Source organism: Dasypus novemcinctus, chromosome 1 (genome assembly GCF_030445035.2).
Source record: "Dasypus novemcinctus isolate mDasNov1 chromosome 1, mDasNov1.1.hap2, whole genome shotgun sequence".
In the NCBI taxonomy this organism is placed as follows: domain Eukaryota; kingdom Metazoa; phylum Chordata; class Mammalia; order Cingulata; family Dasypodidae; genus Dasypus; species Dasypus novemcinctus.
In genome coordinates, this window is record NC_080673.1 from 151,513,886 (window position 1) to 151,537,159 (window position 23,274).

A 23,274-nucleotide genomic window follows, 5' to 3' on the forward strand; every position below is an offset into this window, starting at 1 on the left:
CAGCTATATTTTCAATTTATTAGATTTTGGTGTTGCAATATCTTTTTTTCAGTGGCTTGGCAGGAGCACACAAAAACCAGGAAAGAAAAGGAAAAACATGCTATACTTTTAAGTATAATGGTATCTCTGAATGTTTAATTGCTTCCTCTTCAATCCCATGATACTTTGCATATCCTTCCATTTGCCCAGTATTGTCTTCCCCGTAAGATTATAACTCTTTGGTATTAGGGGTTGTGGGAGTTTGTTAAATTGGTGACCCAAAAAGAACTATACCTTCAGGTCGTGAAACTCTTTATGTAGTCCCCTTCCCTTGTACCTGTGCTTGGCCTATGATTTGCTTTAACCCACAGAACATGTAGTGGAGGTGACACTGCCACTTTTGAGCTGAGTCTTACAGGGCTGGGCAGCTTTAGCGTCTTGTGGCCTTGGGAGCCCTGAGCTGCCATATAAGAAGACTGCTGGAGAGGCCTTGTGGCAAGGGAGGGACCCTGAGCTTAGAGAACTGAGGAACCCAGTTAACAGTGACCACTGTGGCCTCACATAGGTGGCCCCAGTTGAGCCATTCCAGGCAACCCTTAGTGATTTGAGCCACCTTGCTGTGGTCCCCAACTTAATTCTTGACCTACCTTATGAGAAATAATAAAATGATGGTCATTTTAAGATGCTAAATTTTGGGCTAATTTCTAAGTTTGGAGTAGTATGCAACAATAGATAACTGAAACAGAGGTTGGGTCTTATTCTTTTCCATGTCACTTGTGCTAGAATCACTGACATTTATTATATATAATAAATATAATTTTGCTTGAAGTTCTGTGATGTGATAGCACAGGGTTCTTGGTATCACGCTTATGAATTTAGCTACTAATAGTAGTAATAATAATAACTATTTAAGGCACATTACATCCTATACACTGTGATAAGAACTTAAAGTAACAAAAATGTAAGCTATTGCGGACCTTTCTCCTTCATCTGTACAATCAACTGTAGTAGTTTGTCCACTTAACCCATAGGGAAAGCTTCAACTATCAAGCATGCCTGAGTTCTTGGTTGTAAGCAACTGATGTCAACTTAGCCTGTTTAAAGCAGAAATGAATTCTTTTTAAAGATAATATGGAGTGGCTCGCAATTGAAGAGGACTAGGCATAGTATAGTCAGAAACAATGCATACCTGAAATTGCCGTATAATTTTGGCCTGGGGGAGACACAGCCACTGTCTTGAAGTTCTAAACACTCAACTTATATCTGATACTAATAGAACAGGGTGGTTCTCTCCACCGTTAGCATCACTGCTGCTGAGATCCCAGCAAATGGAGTGTACTGCAGCTGCTGCTGCCACTGCCAAAGTTCCTGGCAGTTTCCCTACCCTTTGGTCAGTTGTTTCCAATTCAGTCTCCTCCAATTCAAAGTGAAACTCAGATCCTGGGCCTAGCAAAGCACATATAAGGCATTTGATCTGTGTGTGAGGTGGGTGCTACCTCCCACCGAGACCCATGAGTTGGAGAATTTCTGAACCATAAAAAGGGGACTGAGATTTTTAGCCAAAAGGAATGACACATCTTCCGCCAAGTTTTCTTTAATTTCTTTAGAACAGTGCCGCTCAAACCTGAATCTCCCAGAGCGCTTGCTAAAATAAGTGCACATTCTTTTCAGCAGGGTCAGGAGGAGGGTGAGGCCAGTGATCAGTAACAGTGAGGCAAAAGGAAATAGTAATGCTAATAAGCCTTTATTTTGTTTTTCATGGGTTTTTTGGTATTTTGATTTTTATAATATTGCATCAAAATATTTAATTACTGTGTTGTTTTTTTTTGGCACCTGAGGCCAGAAAGGCAGTCACCACACACCACTCTAATCCCCATCCTGTGATGATTCAGTAGTACTATGGTGGGGCTCTAAACTGCGTTTCTGACATGCTCCCGGTTGATACAAATGCTCCTGTTTTATGGTCTTTTACACTTTGAGTAAGAAGGCTTTAGGATCATTTTGACTGAAACCCAGATCATTCAATTCCAATTTAGGGTAGAGGTAAGTTTTATTTGCCACTGTCATCATTTTTCTTGGTAAAAAACTAGTGAGAAATATAAAGCACCATAGAAAATGCCTTGAAATTTTTCGTGTTCAACAAAAGCTTTGTAAATATAATGATTTTTTGTAGATGGTCATTGAAATTAGAAAAAAAAAACTGAAAAGGAAATTCCATCAGTGCTGAAGAGCTTGTGGTTATTTTTTATTCAAAGATCTTTTCCCTTCAATAATGAACGTTTTACATTAAAACTTTATACAACCCCAAATCTCAAAATAACATTAAAATCACACTAAATTATTTTCATTTTAAGTCTCTATTTATTTTATTGTTGGTAAAAATATTGCAAGACACTTGTAACTCTAATATTTCTGCTTTAAAATAAGCAATTAAACGAAACGTCACAAGAAGAGACAATACATACTATACATTTGCTGATAACTGGCTAAAATTATAATTTAATTAATGTCTGTAAGAAACAATTGCACTTGAAAATTTAAAAAAACGTAAACAAAAAAACCTCTAATTTTATATATAAGTCTATGAACAGAGTTTATTCATCTATAACCTTCCCAGGAGAAGTATATGTCTCAAAAAAAAAAGCTTAAGCTTTTTTTATGCTTGTGATTTAACATAGCAATCATTCATTAAAAAAAAATTGTGAATTTTTTGTTTTTACAGAATTTCCCCATTGCTTGCTGATCAGGAAAGTATGCAATACAACAAAAGCAAAATAACACTTCATTGGTATTTAGTGTAAATTTGGGTGATTTTCAGATGAAATGTTAAACATGTACCCTTTAGAAGTTGTTTGGAAGTAAGTTCGGTGGCTGCCCTTTCCTCAGTATACTTTCCCCCCCTCAGTGTACTCATATTTATAATCTTTTAAAGATTTTGATGTAAAATGTTTCACTGAGGTATTTCCCTACTTTGTATGGGATCAGTGGGAGATGAGCCAGTTCAGAGTTGACAGATCTATTGTTCTTTCTTAATGATTAGATTCCCTTACCTCTGCCATTACTGTGGTATTATCCGAAGTTTTATAAGATGAAAGAAGTCAGTTCAGAGGAATTTCTGTAGCACTGTAAGTCCAGGGCTCTAGCTGGGAAGATTCCCATTAAAGAGTGTTATAGTAGTGAGGAAGCCATTGTAACTAACAAATACCTACATACAAGATTTATAAATGAACATCAGTGTGGAAAACATGCAGTGAAACATTAATTACTTTCTATAGCAATAAAAAGAAGAGAGTTACATTGATTCTTAACAGTCTGAAGATCCAGTATATATAACAGTAAATCCATTTTTCAAGAGTACAACTACCCATGTGACCACAAATGTCAGCTGCTACAGTGAAGCTGAGCTGTGGGTCCCAGAAAATTCTTTATGGTATAAATAACTTTGCTATCATCCTTCCTTAAGGGTATAATGGTAGAATAACAGCACATTGCATATTGAGTGAGCATGAAAAAAAGTGATGATTAATAATAAAATGTGTTTTTGTAGAAGAGGAAAAAGGATGTAATTCCCCCTGCCCCTGGCAAAGGATTTGTACATATATTTTGGAATCAGAATCTAAGAAAAGGGGATTATATCAATACCATGAAATATAAAGTTAGTAGGAGCAAAAATGTGGGTTTGCTGGTATGTCTATCATGTAAAGCACAATTAGGGAAATAAAAGTAAATCTGCAGATTTTAAACTGCCATGTCCCTTTGTATGGACATGTGAATGACAATAAGAAGGTCACTTAAACATCTGAGTTTTTTTTTTAAGGTAGCAAGGTAAATGCTCTAAATTATATATACTATTGAAAATTTGACTCTAAATATGAATGGTAAAGAAAAAAACTTCTTCCAGGAAGTCCTTAGTGCCAAATCTTATTACTTTCCCTAAAGACCTAAGAATATTTTCGGAGGCATGTTATGTCAGTAGCCTCTCTTATCTTATCATAAATGGCTAGTTTGGAGGGTTATTTTATTATTTTTTGTCTTACTTTTGCTTCTTTGTGGGAAATGAGCCACCTTCTTCCGAGTTTGTAAAACTAGATTACATTAGATCAGTGGTCCTCAACCTCTGGGATATATAAAAACTCATCTGAAGAGATTTTATTAGAATTCCTGGCCCAGTTCTTGGAAGATCTGATTCAGTAGGACTGGGATGGAACCTGAATATCTTAAGAGTCACTAAACTAGAATGGGATTTCTCAGAGACATTAAGAGAATCTGTAACTCTGATATACAATTTTATATTAAATAAAAATGTTCCCCAAAAGAAAGAAAAGAAAATGTTCCCTAAGAGCCAATCAGACCTAATGTTCAACAAGTCTTTAAGGAGGTACTGGTATGGTGTAATGGAGCCTGTGGGCAGCAGTGTGGTGGAAAGTGTGGCTGGACTGGCCTTCGGTATACAGCTTCAGGATGGGGAAAATCCATGAAAACCAGACGGGGCAAGAGTGTGGAGCCCAACTGATCTGCCAGTCTCCGATTACTCACTACAGTCAGGAGAATGGGCATTCTTGTTCATATATATACATGATCCTCTCACCATTACTGTAGAAAAGGAGAGAACTTCCCAAACACCTGGTAGGTAAATGTTTTGGATAAAAGAAATTAGAGCAGTGAATCAAAACACCATCACAAAGATTGGCAAAAGTACATGTTTGGAATTATATGTGGGCATATCTGTGGGAAAGGGCCATAGAATGGGCATGGCAGGCTCTTGTGAGAAGTTCTGAGTGTGGAGATTTTGCGTCATGTATTCCCTTTTAGAGGAGTTTCTCTTTAGAACTAAGCACAAGGCACCAGGGCCTAGATTTGTGCAATGAACACTACCAGTTCAGTTTCTAAACATTATTTTAGAGCCTACAAGACATGCTTCTTTTTTCCTAGCTTGGTAACTTTACCTCATATAAAAAAAAATAAATTAAAAGGGCAAGAGAGGAGCCAATAACTGGTTGTAGGAATGGATGAGTCACTCTTTACTTAATAATCTGTGGGCAGTCGCTCCAGGCCTTTGCTTTCCTTTTGGCCAAAGCCAGCCAGGCCGGTTCTGTTGACACAGGGGCAGCATCTGGAGTGGAGAACCTCTTTGTGACTTCTTTCACCAGTGGCGCTGGGGGAGCTGAATCAGAGATCTCCACTGGATTTTGTTTGGAAGGAAAAGGAGAAGGGAGTAAGTCAGAACCACATTTTGAATAATCAGATTTTTTTTTCTTTTCTCACAAAATAGTAAATATAGGGAAGCAGATGTGGCTCAAGCGATTGAGCTCCTGCTTACTACATGGGAGATCCTGGGTTTGGTTCCCAGTGCCTCCTGGAGAAGACGAACAAGACCGTGAGCTGGCACGATGGGCTAGCACAGTGAGCTGATGCAACAACATGACGTAACAAGGAGACATAAAGAGGAAACATGATGTGAGAGAGACAACAAAGCAGGGGATGGAGGTGGCTCAAGCAATTCAGTGCCTCTCTTCCATATGAGGTACCAAGTTCGGTTCCCGGTGTCTCCTAAAAGAAGACAAGCAGACAGCACACAACGAATGGACACGGAGAGTAGGCAGCGAGTGCAGACAACAAGACGTGGGGGGAATAAATAAACTCTTTTAAAAAAAAGTAAATAAAGCTTTACAGTGAGACCTCTTTAGAGTTCCAGACCTCAGTCATTAGGTAACCAGAGTAGAGAAAAACCTGGGTCTGGCGGTTGGGTGTCCTCCTTTGGGAAAGTGTTGTCTGGGGGACAAAAGAAGGTTCAATGAGCCCTGCAAGAAGCTCGTCAGATTCTCCCATCTGCCAAGTGATTTAGTATAAGGAAACCATGGGAAACATTGGCTCATTTTGCGTTTTAACTGAAAAGAGAATTTTAAAAATAGAGCAGTGTGTGTCTCCTCCATGTAATAAGCATATAAAAAGAATTATTAATTTAATTCAAGGACAAAGTGCTGGGAATCTTGTTTTCTAGAATCTCAAACTGTCAGAATCTCAAAGCTGTTTGAAACACATCAGCGAGAATGGAACACCTACTCTGGCTGGAGTAAATGAGCCCTGGGAGTGAGAAGCAGCTTTGGTTTTTTAGATGCAGACTTCCAGGTGAGTGGTTTTCAGATACAACACCCAACATGTTTATTTTACCTTTGTAGTTCTAAAGGAAACAAGACCCTGAGTCCACTTTTCTGCTCAGGCCTGATGTGAGCCTATTGTAGCAGGTTGATATTATTTATGAATTCCAAAAATATATATTGATTATGTTTGTAAACTGGTATCTGGACATGATACCCTTTGTATTAAATTCAAAGGTTGTATGTTTGCTTGATTATGTTAAGATTAGGAGCTTGATTAGACCAGCCATTAGGCCATGCAGGGTTGAGTCCCCACCCCCTTGGAGGTCTACAGAAACGGGCACTCACTTAAGGGGATCACAGAAGCAAATAAGTGAGAAAAAAGAGAGAGACGCTCCATAGACACGGAAGAGGAGACAGAGGCCCCAGGAAAGAGATGAGCCATTTGCGTGAGTGTTTGCAGAACTGAGAAAGCCCCGGGAAGAGAGACAGCCCTATCCAGCCTACAGCTGAGATGAGAAGAACCTGGGACCATGGGGCCTTGAGAGGAAGAAGGAAGGCTGAACCCTCTCAGACACTGGCAACCATATTTGGTGAGAAAGTACCTCTTATGGTACCTTGAGTTGGATGCTTTAGGGATTGTAACTGTAAGCTTCTACCCCAAATAAATGCCCTTTATAAAAACCAACAGATTTCTGGTACTCTGCATCAGCACTCCTTTGGCTGACTAATATACCTATTAAAACACTGCTCCATTAATTTTTTTTTTAGGAGATACCGAGGATTGAGCCCAGTACCTTGTACATGGAAAGCAAGCAATCAAACCACTGAGCTACACCTACTCCCCTCCATTTAAGTTTTATCTCAACGCCACCCTTGCCCCCAAATCTTGACTCTTCCTTTGTTTAGAAGGTTCCTCTCATATGTGATCTCCCTGGCTGCAGCAAGTTAATAAACAACTTTGTAAGACTACAAGCAGTGGGGTGTTGGGCGTTGGAAGTGGCGTATACCAACTTGTTAAATATTCAGGAATTTAGCAAGTCAGTCATGGTCACAATAGCTTGAAATTGCCCATGGTGGGTGCGTATCTGCACCATGGAAAATAAAAAATGTGCAAATCAGAGGTCGTCCCACCCTCAAGAACTGATGGTTGAACATTGACCATCACACTACTGATGGTGGGTGAGTTTATCAGATGAGCTTTATCAGTGTCACAGTTTGTGAACATGATAGGAGACAGCTGGCTTCCAAATGCCTAAAATGCTGTGCTAGTTAATAACCTGTAGGAAATAAAGCATGCTCTATGCAGAGACCCACAACTATGGTCAACTAGAAATGGACCCGCTCTCTACCTGTCACAGATGTGGGAAGAGTGTTGGCCTTTTTCAGTTGTTCTCTGCGCTCAAGCCTAGACACTGCTGACTCAGGCTTCTTCTCTTCCAGCTGAGGAGTAGATTTGTGCAGGGAACCAGCTCTGCTGACACTGCTACTTCCAGGCTGTGAGGTAACAGTGACCTGGTAGGCAGAGAAAGTCAGGTAAAGCATGTTTTCAACCTCCAGGCCTGAAATGACTGACCTTGCAGGCTTCAGGACTTCCATCTGCCAGCCCTCCCAACCTTCCACCGTCCCAAGGTGGAGCTGGACTTCACTTTTGAACAGTGTGTGCCCACCATGCATGTACACACACACACACACACACACACACACACACCTCACTGCCCACTGCCCAAATGATACAGCAGCTCAGTGCTAATATACCAAAAAGGGCAAGTTCTTTTCCTATAAGAGCCACATCTAACCAACCATAAAATTAGCACCACATAGCAAGACTCCTGATTTCCTCGATTCATTGTTCAAAATCATTTTCATACTTCTCATAAAACTGTGTGTGTGTTTATCACTGCTACTAAATCCATCATGGATTCCAACAGGCTAATCTGAGAGCATAATGAAACAATCAAATTTCATACTGAAAATACTTTCTTGGTTTAACAGTGGTCAATTTATTGCTTTACTCTACCACCCCTAGATACCCTTCACTTTTTAATCCTTGTGACCTAAAAGAGCCAGCCTCAGGAAGGCAAAATTAAAGTTGAAGACCAGGTACTCACATTTTCTTTGGAGAGCTTTTCTGCCTGTTTGGCTTCCCTGGCTTGCTTCCTCTCCTCTCGAGTCGCTTGCTGCTCCCGAAACCCCCTTTGCTTTTGCAGGGCTAATGTAATCCACAGTGGCTGTGCAGTTTCAACTTTCTCCATAAGTTTGGTGCCATCTAAAGAGTGCCTGCTCTGAAGCATGGGCTTTTCTGTGGGAAAAACACAAAAGCAGGCTTGCTGTGAAACTAACCGCTCACTTATCTTGATCCTTCACTAAATAAACTTGTGACATTTTAATAAGCCCATGAAATCTTCACCTGTCCTTTCCTGACACAGGCTCTGTGCTTAATGCCTGAGTGACGTGGGTTGGGAAGATAATACTTTCGATCAAGAGAAAAAACAGGGCCTCTCTCTTTCCCCAAAATGGAAGCTATGCATCAACTATGTAAGAAAAAAATATATTTCCAGGTCATAAAGTCTCAGGCTTACAGGGGACCTGGGCAGTTATTTGATTCTTTACATTTTTTCCATTATAAATTTTTTTTTTCTCCTCTCAAAACTTTTTTGAAGCAGGTTTATTGAGGTATATTCACATAGCATTTTAAGAAATTCATTGCTTTTTAAAATTTATTTTTAGCAATGGAACCTCTCACCCTCCCCCCAAACCATACCCTACATGGAACCCCAATGTATGAGAGCAAAAAAGGGATGGGGCTGGTGAGGGCAGCAGGGCTCTAAGGAAACCAGGTGGGAAACCTAGGAATTTGGTGGATGCCCTCTTACGAAAGATGTGGGTACTAGGTCTCAAAGCAATCAAGCAACTAGCCCAAGGCCACTCAGCAGTGAGGACATGGCCTGAAGCTTGAACCCAGGTGTTCTGACTTCCAGTCTGTGCTTTACTTGCCCTTTACTGTCTTGCCTATGCAGCCAGGGTAAACACACTTCAAAGGTGGTAGGCATTAAAGGTTGAGTAATTGGGCTCTGGAATCCAGTAGACCTGAAGCTGACCATATGTGACTTTAGAAAAGCTAATTAACCTCTCTAAAATTGCGATTTCTTATCTATGAAATAGATATGATAATGGTCCATGCCTCATCAGGCTGCCCTGAAGATTAGCAGAGATCCTAGATATAAGAACATTTAGACCATCTTTTTTTTTTTTTTTTTTAAAGGACAAATATTTAAAAAATAAATAAAAAATAAAAGTATGAGATAGGGGAGAGAAAAAAAGAACATTTAGACCAGTGCTTGGCACTGAAATCACTAGACAAAGGTTAGCTGTTATTATTTATATCAATGAGAAGATGATCCCCTGCTTTTCCTCCCTCAAGTAAAGATTACTTACTTTTAGAGATAATCATTCTGGTACTGAATCCTTTCCTATCTCAAAGGAAAAGGATTCACACTAGTCCTGTCTTTTGAAATCCAGTTGATGCCTTGATTATCCAGAACCTTACCAAATGGACCCTCAATCAACTGGACTTTACATTGGTACTCCAGATGAGAAGAAAATGAAATCAAAAGAAAATAGGGGAGGCAGATGTGGCTCAAGAGATTGGGCTCCTGTCCACCCTACAGGAGGTCCAGGATTTGCTTCCCTGGGCCTCCTGGTGAAGGCAAGCTGGCCTGCGTGGCAAGCTGGCTTGAGTGGAGAGCTGGCCCACGCAGGAGAGCTGGCCCGCATGGAGTGCTGGTCCACACAGAGAGCTGGCACAGCAAGATGACACAATGCAAAGAGACACAGAGGAGAGACATTAAGATGCAGCAGACCAGGATGCTGAGGTGTCATAAGAGACTGAGCGCTCTGGAAGGTCCCAGGATTGGTTCCTGGTGCTGCCTGAAGAGAAGATAAGCAGACACAAAAGAACACACAGCAAATGGACATAGAGAAAAGACAGCGAGGGTCGGGGGGGAGGGGCGGGGGAGGATAAATTTTTTTTTTAAAAAGAGAAGAGAATAGGTTCAGGGACAGACGTGGCTCAAGCAGTTGAGTTCCTGCTTCCCACATGGGAGGTCCTGGGTTCAGTCCCTGGTGCCTCCTAAAAACAAAAACAAACAACAAGCAAAGAACAAAAAAACCAACGCAGGGGAGCCTATGTGGCTCAGTCGTTGAGTGCCAGTTTCCCACATACGAGTTCCCCGGTTCAATCCCCAGCTCCAGTATGTTAAAAAAAAGAAGGAAATAGGTTCAAGTTGGGAATTCAAGCAAAAGGAAAAAAAATTCTGCTGAATATTTTATATACCTTGTATCTGTAATGCTGTACAAAGAGAATTCATATTTACAATGAGCCATGGGCACTGCAATATCTGTAATTATCAAATAAAGATCAAGTTATGACTTATATAGGAAGAAAACATATGTTTCAGAAATTGTGTGTTTTTTAAAACAAGTGAAATTGAAGGAGGTTTTGATTACTCTTTAGTTAGGAAGAAAATTAAAAAGAATTTACCATCCCAAGTATTTTGGTTCACTGAGATGCTTTACATACATCTGAACTAATTTAAATGAGTTCCTGCTTTTTACTCGAGTGCTGTGTTAAACTTTTTTGTAAAATCTCTAAAAACCAAATTGGTAATATGTAAACAATCTCCATCGAAATCTATTATGCAAAAGAAAATACTGGACTAAAACTGAAAGTTCTTGTCAGGTCATTAAAGCAACTAACCAGTTTTCTGCTGACAAGTATGACTGATGTTTATCAGGAGAATCAAAATGCCTTTAAGGTATAAATGACCAAATCCACAATTGACTAAAATAGTCTGAAAAGAGAAATCTCTGGTCAGATTTTTATTTCCTTAGAACTGTCAACTGAACTGAGACTCAGGAGTCATGGACAAGACTTTAAAAGAGGTGCTAACACAGTATATGTACATTCCCATCAGGTCCGGGACTCAATCAACGTGAGGATGCCCCAAAGGCCTGTAACAAAATAATCAATGACACATACTCCCACATTCCAAAGTGAGGCACTGGACCACCTACTAGGGCCTGGCTGATGAGGTGGCCGAAATAGACACCTCAAGGGCACAGAAAAACTAGGGTTGAGGCTGAAGAAGCCAGGGTGGAGAATTTCTTTGGAAAAGATTGTTGGGTCTTTTTGGATTGTTGCTGTGTGTTCTAACCCCCTGAGGGGAGGGAAAGGGAGCTGGGCCAAGTGCAAGGGCCCACAATGACATCTCTTAGGCAGCGTGAGCTGGGTTTCCTGGAGTGTGTGGGGCACAGACTTTGGAGCTGTGCTCATATCTGGAAAAGACCAACGGCAAGAGGCTGTGACTGGCCAAGGACTTGACAGAAGAGGGAGAGGAGGAGCGTGTACTGGGAAGACACTGGCCTCCTGGATTGCTGGGACAAAGGAGGCGTGAGTGCAGCATGAGGTTCAAATGTGGCCATGTGGCAGCAAGAGGCAGCCAGGAGCGGAAACTAAGGATGGAGGGGTGGCAGCAAGAAGAGGCGGCGGTACCATCCACATTAAGGGAATTGCAGGAGAGAGAGCCGTGGTGACGGGTGACTTTGAGGATCCCACAGAAGAAGCAGCGCTGTGCATCACCAAGACCAGAGAGCAACAAGAATTCTCTCCTTTCCTACACTCCAGCTCTGGAGTGGGTTTCCAGGCTGGGAGGAAGGCGAAAGTCGACCCCACCTGCCTTTCCACTGGTATTTCAAATAGCATTTGCAGTTTTGATTATTACACTGGAGGGGGGGGGGGGCACATAAATTACTAACATGAGACTGTTGTTGTTACTGAAAATGCCTAGAGGACTTGTTAAACTATCAAAAAGTAACTGAAAGAACTATGCCCGAGATAATTATTCAAGAGATGGGGAAAATGAGAATTACAGATCAGGTTTAAAGCAATCGTGAGAAAAAAAGAAAACAGTTTTTGCTAAATCCTATTAAATCTTTTTTTTAAAACAAATATATGACTAGGGCTCATTCAGTAACGTAAGGCCATTTACGTAAAAGCGCTTATCAAGCCTTGTAAGCACAAGCATTGAAGGAAAGCCTTGCAGCATTTTATAAATGCCAGGTGGGAATTACTAGAGCCAGCCCTAGGGTAATGGAGAGGGCATTCAACTTGGGGTAAGAACTCCTCCACTTCCTGGCGTTACCTCTGTGGAGAGCAGGCAAGTTGCCTGAGGGACTCCAGATAAAAATGGACAATGACCAGGAAACCTTGACCCACTATGGGCAGCAACCAAACCAGGAAACTCTGGCCCACACTACATACAACCATCAGTCCAGAAAGCTGGTCATTTTCCACAGCAACCATCCCAAGACATCAAATCACAGTCGACCCAAAATAGGCAGGGCTTGATCAGTAACTGACAGCTTCCCTAATTTTTGTCCCTGCTTCTAAGTTAGGACCAATGGGAGAAAGCCAAAAATGCTGCTCCAAACAATCACACAAGATGCTCCACTTCTGGATGGCCCGACTCCAGCTTCCCCTGCTCACAACCTCCTACTCTGTTTGTCTTTAAGTTTCTGCCAAATATAAGTGATGGTGGCCACTCCCTTGCAAAAGCAAGCTCTGAATAAATAGCCTTTGTTTGTTCTCATTTGGGTGTTCACCTATTTCCACATCCCAAATTTTTAAGATGCTGCTTTCTTCATCTGTATGGAGACAAGAGCTATAGATGTGCTGTGAGCATCCAATGAGACCGTATAAGTAAAAGCACTCTGTAAAAGATTAAGGCCAAAGGATTGGGAAGCAGATGTGGCTCAAGTGACAGAGCTTCCGCCTACCATATGGGAGGACCTGGGTTTGATCCCTGGGGTCTCCTGGTGAAAAAGAAGAAGAGAAAGCATCCCTGTGTGGCAAGCCAGTACGCACACGAGTGCCCGCGTGGTGAGCCAGTGCCTGCGCAAGCAAGTCAGGCAGCAAGATGATGACACATCAAAACAGAGACAAGGGGAAAGTCAAGGTGAAGCGCAGCAGAAACCAGGAACTGAGGTGGTGCAATTGACAGGGAACCTCTCTCCATATCAGAGGTCTCCGGGATCGAATCCTGATGAATCCTAGAGGAAAGAAAATGAGAAGAAAAGACAACACAAACAGCAAAAAGAGCAGGGCAGGAGGAGGGGAAGGGGGAAAAATTAATCTTAAAAAAAAAAAAGCAAAAAAAAAAGTGTGTTGTTTAAAAAAAAAAAGATCAAAGGATGACTGTTGCTGAAATCATCCAAGAATGGAAGGATAATAGGTTTTCAAAATCAGGGATAATGATTTCTTAATCGCATAATCCTTTATGGAGGGGGGTGGGTGTCAAAATACCTAATTAAAAATTATTTTGCTCAGTTTAAACCTATTCTCATTCCAAACTCAGTGGACAAGATCTATAGCCACTCCTTCCCTCAAGATCACTTCTTACAGTTCTTAAAGCGTTTCCTAGGATTATAGGGTAATTGTCATGACTCCCAAACATTTCTTGGAGCTAAAGGTACTTAAATCTCTGTCCTACTCACCATTTCAGAATGAGATACCTGTAATGAGTATTTACAGTACAAACACATACGGTTATTTTACTGTTTTTTTTCATTGCTATTTTAATACCCACTGGGGCAGACTGGGAGCCAATACCCTCTTTTGGTCCTTGCTGGCCTAAGTCTTGGGGAATGCAAACTTCTAAACAGGGCAATTCAGAAAAGTGTATGTGTGCCTTAGGAGATGTGCAAGGCAATTCTATGAGATGAAAGGAAGGGTATATTAGAATTTCCATCTATATATATTTTGATCTAAAAATAAAAACTAAATTAAGCTTTTCTAATACTTAACACGGGCTGGCACTGACACATTCAGTCCACATATCACAGAATGTCATGTATAACAAATGGTATGTATAAAGAGTTCTTAGGGAAACTGGGAGTGCCACCTGGCAGGGGTGAGAAGTCTGGCAATGGTACCCTCACTTTGTTTTTTGCTTTTAGCATATTTTGAGGTTCTGCAGTTAGTTCAATTTGTGGAACATCGTATCTCCTTTTAGCTAAATGTTCCCTTACAAAATGGCCTAACAGTTTAAAGACATTTCTGCAAAAAAAGAAAAAAACTCACATAGATTTAATATCGCACTAATAATACAAGCATAAAAAAGTGGCAGAGCTGACATTTGTCTTACACCTGGTAAAAGCTCTGTGCCACTCACTTTATGAAAAACCAGATTTCATAAGAAGTTGGCCAAAGAAAATAAACCTAGCACAATAATTTGCAAAAGCTGAAGTCAAAACTAAAAATGCGCCCCTCATGATGCAGGACAAATAGAAAACCTGGCTCGTGGAGAAGCGGTCTGGACTGCTGATCGACCTGTGTGTCCAGGAAAGCAAGCAGGGCAGGCTGAACAGGTAAGGGCACTAGTGTCTTTGGTAAGGTGAGCACCCAAACCAAGACACCTCGGGAAACAACTCTTATCTCTGCATAAACCACCCCAAACTCAAACTATTAAACAAAAGAGAAAATGATCCCTCCCTTTAAAAAAAAGAATCCTCAGGTCTCTCTGAGAAATGTAACTTCCTGTGCTATTGCCCCACACTTATAACCTCCTGCTATCTGCAAAGTAAAAGGAAAGATTTTGAAGGTTCTCAAAACTTTCCTATGAAGACACATCAGGGTCAGCCAGAGGCAAAGGTCCCTTTAAGCCTTCTTTATAGAAGGGCCTCCGAGCGGCCAGCTGGTGGGATAGGGGTAAGAGTGGGGGTCGGGGAGGCCGGATGGAGATGTCTGGCCAAAGTCTCCTGAGCTCCCACCCTGGTGTGGCTGCTGCTTGTCTAGAGGTGGAACCCGAATGCAGTACTGGGAAGCTCCAGCCTTGATCGCTTGTAATGATCATATTTACTACATAGAACTATACTTTCACTTCTACTGTTAACCAAAAATGTATTAGCTTTAAGTGCCAGCACCTTGGGTTCTTGTGTAAGTTTCATTAAGTGGTGTGAACGGCATACACACAGCAGTCAGTATTTCCAAATAAGTTTAAAGAATGAATAGAAAAATGAATGGTAAATGGATAAATGGAGAGAGAGGGGGATGATATATTAATAGATATATAGATGATACAGAAAATGCAACAAAATGTTAAAACTGATGGACATGCAGGACCAGGGGGATGGGGATATGTTTGGAATTCTGTCTATGGGATGTGTGTTTTTGTTAACTGTCTTGCAAGTTTGAAAGTATTTTGAAATAAACAGTTTAAAAAGTGATAATCCTAGTAAAATCTTAAATGTGTGCATTGTTCTTCAATGCCTAAAATATCTTCCTATATTTTCAATATTTTAGTAACTGATAACACCATATTTCTTTTAGAATTAATTTGTTACTACCTGAGACATCTGCATAACTGTTTGCGAGGAAAGTTATCACTGTCCAATTGTAGATACAAGTGAAAGTCTTAAAAAGGCCAGGGCTAAACTTCTGGATATATTATTGTATGATTATGACTTTACATTGTACCAACTCTTCGGTTATGTTTAAATTTATATTCATATGTAGATATACTCGCCTAGGTATTCTGATGCATACTTGATTATGTAGATCCATTGATATTTATTCCCTAGAGTCCTGATAAAATCCTAATAGTTTTCTCTGTTTCTTTCATTTAAATGTTTTTATCTACAATTTTATATTTTCTTTTATGGATAAATGAAACAAATATCCGTAAAGAATCATTGAAAAGTTTTTGCAATGATTAAAAAAAAAAAGAATGAATAGAAAAGTAAACACTTCTCACGGTAACTTTGGGAAGGGCAAACTGGCTGCTAATTTATCAAGGTGCTCCCAGCACCAGTTCCACTGGCTACTTCTGCCTCTGGGCAGTTCTGGCTTCAGCTGTGACTTAGACAAGGGGCTGGACAGAAGCGGAGGTTTCTGCTCAATCTACAGGTCCGTACCTTTCCTCCCAGCCTCCAAGGTCTGGGTGGGCTTCTCCTGCCGAGTGGCAGACACAGCCGGGGAAGGGGGCTTCCTCTCCGTTGCCTCTTCCTCCTCATCCCTCTTCTGTCCCTTCCTTTCCTCGGGGGCTGGTGGCGAGGGCGGCGGGGCCGCGTCGCTCTGCTGGCTCTCCTTGGCCCTTTCGCTCGGCTCGGCGTCGGGCTTCCCCGCTCGACGCGCCAGCAGCTCCACCAAGTAGGGCCGGCTCAGCTTGCAGAGCGGGGACGGGGGCGGCGTCTGGCCGGTGGGCTTGGGGGCCAGGGCTGGCTTCGGCGCCAACGGCATTTTACTTGCTGCCTTGTCGTGATCCGGGGCTGGAGCCTGGCCGCTGGGTGGCGGGGGCGCGGGCTGAGGCGCGGGAGCAGAGAGGCTGCAGGGGCTTTCCGACGGGGCGGGCTTCCTCTCTGGGGTGCGCGGGCGGCCAGGCTTGAGGGCCAGACCCCCTGTCTCCTTCTCTCCATTTGTGCTGCCCGGTGCGGGCGCCCCCCCATCAGCACCGTCTCCTGTGCTGCTGTGTCTTTTCTTCTTCTGTTGGTCACAGTGGAAGCGCAAGGAGTAGTTGGTCCTTCTCAATTTTATTCCAAAAGGCGAGGCTTTTTCCTCCCCACCTGGTGCCACGTGGTCTGGCTTTCCCGTGCCACTTGGGGTCTCGCTTTCCGAGAGGGCCGAGGACTCGGATTGCGTCCCTGCTCTCTGAGGAGGGTAAGGAAGGCTTGGAACAAGGAAAGACGGAAGGTCTTTGGCAAATTTGCATCCCTCGCTGGTGTCCGCCGGCGCCTGGTGCACCCCCGCTTTCTCTGGACTCTTCCGGAGCTCATTCGTCCCAGCAGCCACAGGCTGGGGCTCTGCCCCTGCACTGGGTCCTGGCGCGGCTCTTTTTCGGATGCCTTCTGCTTCTGTGCTCTGCTTGGAGGGCTCCACGCCGCCATCGGAGAATTTCTGCCAGGCAGGCATAATGGAGAACTTGGCGCTCATTGGCGGCGTCTTCCGGGGGTTCCCGCGAGAGTCACACCGGCCCCGCGGGGCGTGCTCCTCCCCGGGCCGCCCCAGGTCCCCGTCGCCGCGCTGCTCGCCCTCGGCGGTCCGCAGGATTCGGGAGCGGATGGAGGCCCACTCGGCCAGGGCGGCGGCGCTGCTCGAGGCCTCGGGGGCAGGCCTGGCCTTCCCGGGGCCCGCCCGGGCGTCGCTGGGGGATCGGGGTGGGGTCTCCAGGGCGGGGGGCTCCACCTGCTTCTTTTCTTCTGACAAGCCCAAGAGGGACTTGCACGCCGTGTCCTTGATCTGGCTGAGGTTGACGGCCGGGCCGCAGAGCTGCGCTCCGGTGACGAGAATGGCCGTGTGCGGGACGCTCAGGGAGGACGCGAGCGCGGGGGCGGCGGGGCTGGCGCGGGGGGCCTGCGGCTCGGGGGCCGCCGAGGCGGGGCCCGCGTCTCTCGCGGGGGTCACGGGGCTCAGGTTGACTTTGGGGAAGAGAATTTGCTTCCCTCCTGAGGACACCTGGAAAGTATAGGGTCTGGGCATGGTCTGCCTCTCATCCACTTCCTGCCACCTGAGCTCCTCCACCTTTCTGTCTGTTTTTGGAGCGACAGCTTCTTTCTTCTCCACCGGAGTGGGCGTTTCTTCCGCTTGTCCCTCTTTCTTCTGGGAAGGAGGTTCTGTTTTAGTGTGTTCCCTCTTTTCCTGAACTAGGGGATGATCCTCCTCACAATGCGCTCCTAATGCCGTGACCTCTTGGTTTTGTTTCTTGTAAAGCTGAGAGCTTTCTCTTTGTGTTTTGGGTGTCACGTTTTCTTGTTCTTCTGGTTTCTCTTCAACGTCATTCTGAAGTGGACCCCGCAAGCCCCTTTTTTCTTCTCTTTCCAGCTGACTCTCTTCTTTTGGTCTCTGTAGCACCTCCTTGTGTTCCTTTTTCGCTTCCTGCCACCTCCGCAGCTCCATTTCCTCCTGCTTTTTGACATGGCGCTCCCACCCTGCCTCCTCCTCCTCCTGAAGCTGCTCCTCCTGCCTCCTCTTCTCCTTCATTTCCTGTTTTCTGAGTTCTTCCCTTCTCTGGGCCTCTTCCTCCTCCTCCTGGAGCTGCTTGGCCGCCGCCTCCTGCCGTCTCTGCTCCTCCAGGTCCTCTTGCCTTTTGAGCTCCTTCATCCACTTTTCATCCTCCTCCCGTCGTCGCTGCTCCTCTTCCTCCTGCTGCCTGAGCTCCTCCAGCCTCCTTTCCGCCTCCTGCCTTCTCTGCTCCTCCAGTTCCTCCAGCTGTCTGCGTTCCTTCAACTGTCTCTCTTCTTCTTGCCGCTGCCTCTCGGCCTCCTGCCTTCTCTGTGCCTCTAGCTCTTCCTCCAGCCGCTGAGCCTCCAAATGCTTCTGTTCTTCCGCCTCCAGCTCCCTCCACTCTCGGTCTTGGCAAACTCCCCCCTCCAGTGTCTCCCTCTCCTCTTCTTGCTGCTCCGTTTCTGCCTCTAGCTGTGGTTCTTCCTCCTTTCCCCCCTCTTCTTCTTCCTTCTCCAGGAGCTGTTGCCTCCGGTTCTCTTCCCAGAGCCTCCTCTCCAGTGCCTGGAGCCTCTGCTCTTCCAGGCGTCTCTTTTCTGCTGCTTCGGCCTTTTGCCTTTTGCACTTGGCCTCAAGTTCTCGCCAATATTCTTCTTGGCGCCTTTTCTCTTCCTCTGGATCCAGAGGTTCTGGTTCCTCTTCGTGCCACATTGGCTTGTCTTCTCCAGGATGGCCATTCTGGTCCAGGGACGGCTGACTCTCAAGGCCACCTTGCTGACTGCGTTGATCCTGACATTGGGAAGGGAACACAATTAGCCTTTGACTTTTTCTGCAGGCAACCATTACTCATCCTAGTCACAATGTAGGTGGCTCTCTTACTCTCAAAGGAAGGGATGGCTGTTCCTAAGTATAGTGACAAAAGCAAGGTGTGGGAATGGAGGAAAGAACTTAAGCTTTGTTTTACCTTCAAGCCCCTTTATTCAATATTCCCAAATTCCTTTTTCTTAATACAAATGGAAACCAAAACCCAGCATCAAGAAGATGGGAGAAATTAAGATTTGGATTTCATCAATGTCCTCTAAAACTTGGGGCTTAGAAGTGCACCCTAATCTAACTGAAGGACCTTTGGCCAAGCCATGGCAGAGGGAAGCTGGACCATTTTTCTGCTGCAGAGCAAACAGAAAGTATCAGGAGTCCCTCAAAGGTAGCCTCACTCTCTGTGGTCTACCAGAGCCCCCAAAGGGCAACATGTCAGAAAGAGCCATGGAAAGTAAACGGGTCGCCTACCCTTGTAGCCGAACACATGCAGGTTCCTAATGGGGAGAGATCTAATTCCTTCTGGGAGTCCACTACACTACCAACCCACTCAGGTACAATTAGTGTTTGGGAAGCAAGGCCAACTGCTTGGCCAGCTGGGATGGGCTGTACATACCTGGGCAAGGTGCCTGTGCTTCTTTGACACCCTCTGGTTTTTTGGCTTAACGGCCAGTTTGTGCTTGGCGGCACTGTTATCCAGGCGAGCAATGGCCAGGGGGATGGCATCTAGGTCAACACTTTCGATGGTGCCAGCAGAAGAGAGGTGCCTTTTTGGCCGAGATGGTTTAACTGGAGCAACCTGGAGTGGAGATTAAAATATAGAGGGGAATGGATGTGGTTCAAGCAGTTGAGCTCCTGCCTCCCACACAGGAGGTCCCAGGTTTGGTTTCTGGTGCCTCCTGAAATAACAAAAAAAATGAACAAGCAAAACAAACGAGAAAAGCAACTCAGGGCAGCTGATGTGGCTCAGTGGTTGAGTGTCGGCTTCCTGCGACAAGGTCCTAGGTTCAATCCCCAGGCCCTGGTACCTCAAAAAAAAAAAAAAAAAAAAAATACACATACAGTCATGGTGATCAGAAAACAAGCTGCAGGGAATCCTAGAATGATAGCACTTGTTCAAGCCTGTGCCTGGTCCAGCCTGGCCCAGGGCATGTGGGACAGCACAGGGGGCTCATGGTGTACAAGGAATTGAGAACTGGCCCTGGAATCAACAGAATAAGTTGAATTTTTTTTTGCTAATGATTACTTGCACTAACTTGTAAAGATCCTTTAACCGTTCAGGCCCCAAGTTTCCTACATGGAATTATAAGGGAATTAGAAAAGATCAGGAGTTCACTAATTATAGCCAGGGAGCCAAATCCTGGTAGCAGCACGTTTGCCCTTGGCTGCTTTTGAGTTACAACAGCAGAATTGAGTAGTTGTGTGGTTATAAATTTATGGCCCACAAAGCTGGAAATATTTAGTAGTTTACTGACCCCTGGACTGTCTTATCCCTATGCTGAGAACCCTATCATTCTAAGAGCCTTCCCCACCACTCACACACTGTGCATAACATGGTTATCTCCTACACAGGACTTTGGTCCCTTAAAGCAGGGAATTTGTTTTCGATTTTTATCTTTTTTTAAAAAAAGATTTATTTATTTATTTCTCTCTGCCCCGCCCTGCCCCCCCCCCCCATTGTCTGTTCTCTGCCCATTCATGTTTGTTCTTCTGTGTTCGCTTGTACGCTCATCAGGTGGCACTGGGGATCTGTGTCTCTTTGTTGAATCATCCACTCCTGGACAGGGTATGGTTTCACGCGGGGTGGCTCTCTCTGCACAGGGGCCGTTCCTTGCATGGGGGGCCCCCTTAGGCAGGGGCATCCCTGCGTGGCATGGCACTCCTTGCGTGCAGCAGCACTGCGTGTGGGCCAGCTCACCACACGGGTCAGAAGGCCCTGGGTTTTGAACCCTTGGACTTCCTATATGGTAGGCAAAGCCAAATCTGCTTCCCTGATTTTTATCTTTATATCAGTTCCCTTTATGCCCAAGTAGCAAATCTCATTCAGTAAGTGCTCAGTAAATATTCATTGAAGGAATGAAGGAACAATGAAGTATAATAGCTCTGACTAGCATATGAAACTTCTAATAAAAATGCTTTAGCATAATCACTCCCATGTCAGAGTAGTGAGTCCACCAAAAGGCTAAAAAAGAGGGCCCTGGTAAATAAACCAAGGCAAAAAGTGTGCCACGTGGGCGAGAGCAATTCAAAGGATGAATCACCAAGCAGCCTGCAATCACTAGGGAACTACAGTCTCAGACCCTCAAGTGTACAGAGTTAGTGAAGTCAGAGAGGCCGTGCTTAGTCTTGAACCCAGAGGCCACAGTAAGATGGCCAGAAGCCAGGCCTACCTACAGAGAATCTACTGGCAAGAAGCAAAGAAGGGGGTCCTGGCCACACTAGGCCTTCGTGTGGGAGAGGGCGCTCCCAGCCCTATCTGCCTACACCAGCAGTTCCACCAGGCCCGAGGGTCGCATAGGTGTGGCCAGGGTTCATCTGCTTGCCTGAGCTTGTTCTATCAGAGTGGACCAATGAGGTTTAGCTGAAGGGTTTACATATTGTAATAACAGACTGAGCTAGCCCCAAGAGCAAAACAGATGCCTGGTAAATATTAATTTATATATAATAAACAGGAGAGTATGGGAAAATAATCCCAGACTTTGGTCTTCTAGTTTTAATTTTTGTGTGGTTATCTTTATAATAGGTGTTAAATTCTGAACTATGGTTGAAAGAGAGATGAATTAAACATTTATTTCCATCCTTTAATAGATGTATGAATAAAAAAGAGTTAAAGCCAGATGTGACAGATTGAGGACAGAGATAAGCACTTAAAGCTGAGATTTAAATGCAATGCTTCCTTTCTGAGTTATTCCAGCTGGATCTTGTTACTGTCTGAGCAGTGTACCATCTTGAGAAATCTCTTCGGGAGACCTGGGGCAGACCCTGCTCACTGTACTGTCTACCAGACAGTGGAAAGATGCCTGCATGCCTGTGCAGATGTAAAGTTCTCATAGGAGCAGAACAGCCTCTACAAGTGAGGGGCACAAGAGCCTCCACGAGGCTCCCTAGACTCCGGCTGGTGAAGCCCCAGATCTAAAAGGAATGCAGACGACTTAAAAAAAAGAGGTAAGAAAAATACTAGGTCCTTTTATGGGGGGGCAGCACCTCTAAATAGAAGGAACTCTTTTCCTTAGAGATTTGTGTACCTTTAGATGCTCTGGAATGCCTTTTTCAATGGCTTAACAATGTCTTGAAATACGTGATACATTTAGGAAAACTATCAACCCTTAAGACTCTAAACATAAGCATGCTGGGAGTATGGCTTTCTGCAGAGTGAGTTTAGTTCTAATAGTTGCATTGCCATGGAAGCAGATGCTCCATCATCTACCACTGTCCCACACAGTGGCGTTTTGAAGGAACTTACATGTATGAATGCAGCATTCATGAGTGGAAAAGAGAGGCAGTAGGTTGCAAATAAAAAAAAAAAGGAAGTTAAAGTAAGGAAGCTAAATAAATAGGTTCAAATCATCTTACCTTCTCCTCCATTTCACTTCTGGCTCCAGGCAGATTCAAAGGGCTTAGAGAACTTGGCGTATCACTGGACTGAAACAGTAAAGAGAGCACTCAAGTCAAACATTGGAACAGGAAGGTCTAGGTCACTCTGGCAAATAATCAGACACTGTCCATGACTGGGTAGGTCCACCCCCTTCTCCACACGAAGGTGCAATCTGCTTCAAAGAGTCAGTGGGAGTCATGGTGGGGACTCTGCTGACGTTCGGACGACACCTACAGGACTACTGGAGGCACCTAGTGGGGCCAGTCCTTCTTCTCAAGTTCAACAGTTTCCCATCTGGGCAGTTTCCAACCTTGATCCTAGCGATGTTTCTCTATCGCCCAAGAGACTCTGAGGCGCAGCTCCGTGATTGCCTTGCCTGGGTATGGGGCTGCTGTATACATGACTCCAAACTCAGAGCTTTCAGCTTTGCTGGGTGCCTCCCACGCCCTTCACTTGTGGGACTTCTCACCTCTAAGCAATGGGCAAGAAGAAAAGAAAGCCACCAATGCCAAATACAAAGGGCTGAGCTGAGAAGCTGAAAGAGTGGGGAAGAGGTGAAACCTAAGAAAAAGGCTCACACCCCAGCCACCCTTGGAACACCCCCAGCACATCGTCGGCAATCTGTACCTCTCTGGTGGAATGTGATAATTTTTCTCTTATATTACCATTTTTTTAAAAAAAGGACTTCTCTTTCCATCTAGTGCAACGGTGTCTGCTTTGCCTACCTTAGCCCATTCTCCACACTCCACCCAGAAGGATCTTTTCAAGACACAAATCAGATCATGTTACTG

At 44.3% G+C, this 23,274-nt stretch overlaps 1 protein-coding gene across 6 annotated transcripts in view; it reads right to left on the reverse strand.

Moving 5' to 3' along the window:
- Window positions 1-2,200: 2,200 nt before the first annotated feature.
- CRACD (capping protein inhibiting regulator of actin dynamics) overlaps window positions 2,201-23,274 on the reverse strand; it is a 301,181-nt gene continuing 280,107 nt past the window's right edge. For all 6 annotated transcript variants that reach the window (XM_058298065.2, XM_071216493.1, XM_058298067.2 and 3 more), the window contains 6 exons: window positions 22,462-22,530; window positions 19,505-19,687; window positions 16,050-18,861; window positions 8,189-8,379; window positions 7,430-7,592; window positions 2,201-5,161 (listed from right to left, as the gene is read on the reverse strand). In XM_058298065.2, coding sequence (XP_058154048.1) covers window positions 5,001-5,161; window positions 7,430-7,592; window positions 8,189-8,379; window positions 16,050-18,861; window positions 19,505-19,687; window positions 22,462-22,530 — 3,579 coding nt within the window. In that variant the 3' untranslated portion in view covers window positions 2,201-5,000. The remainder of the gene's footprint in view (window positions 5,162-7,429; window positions 7,593-8,188; window positions 8,380-16,049; window positions 18,862-19,504; window positions 19,688-22,461; window positions 22,531-23,274) is intronic.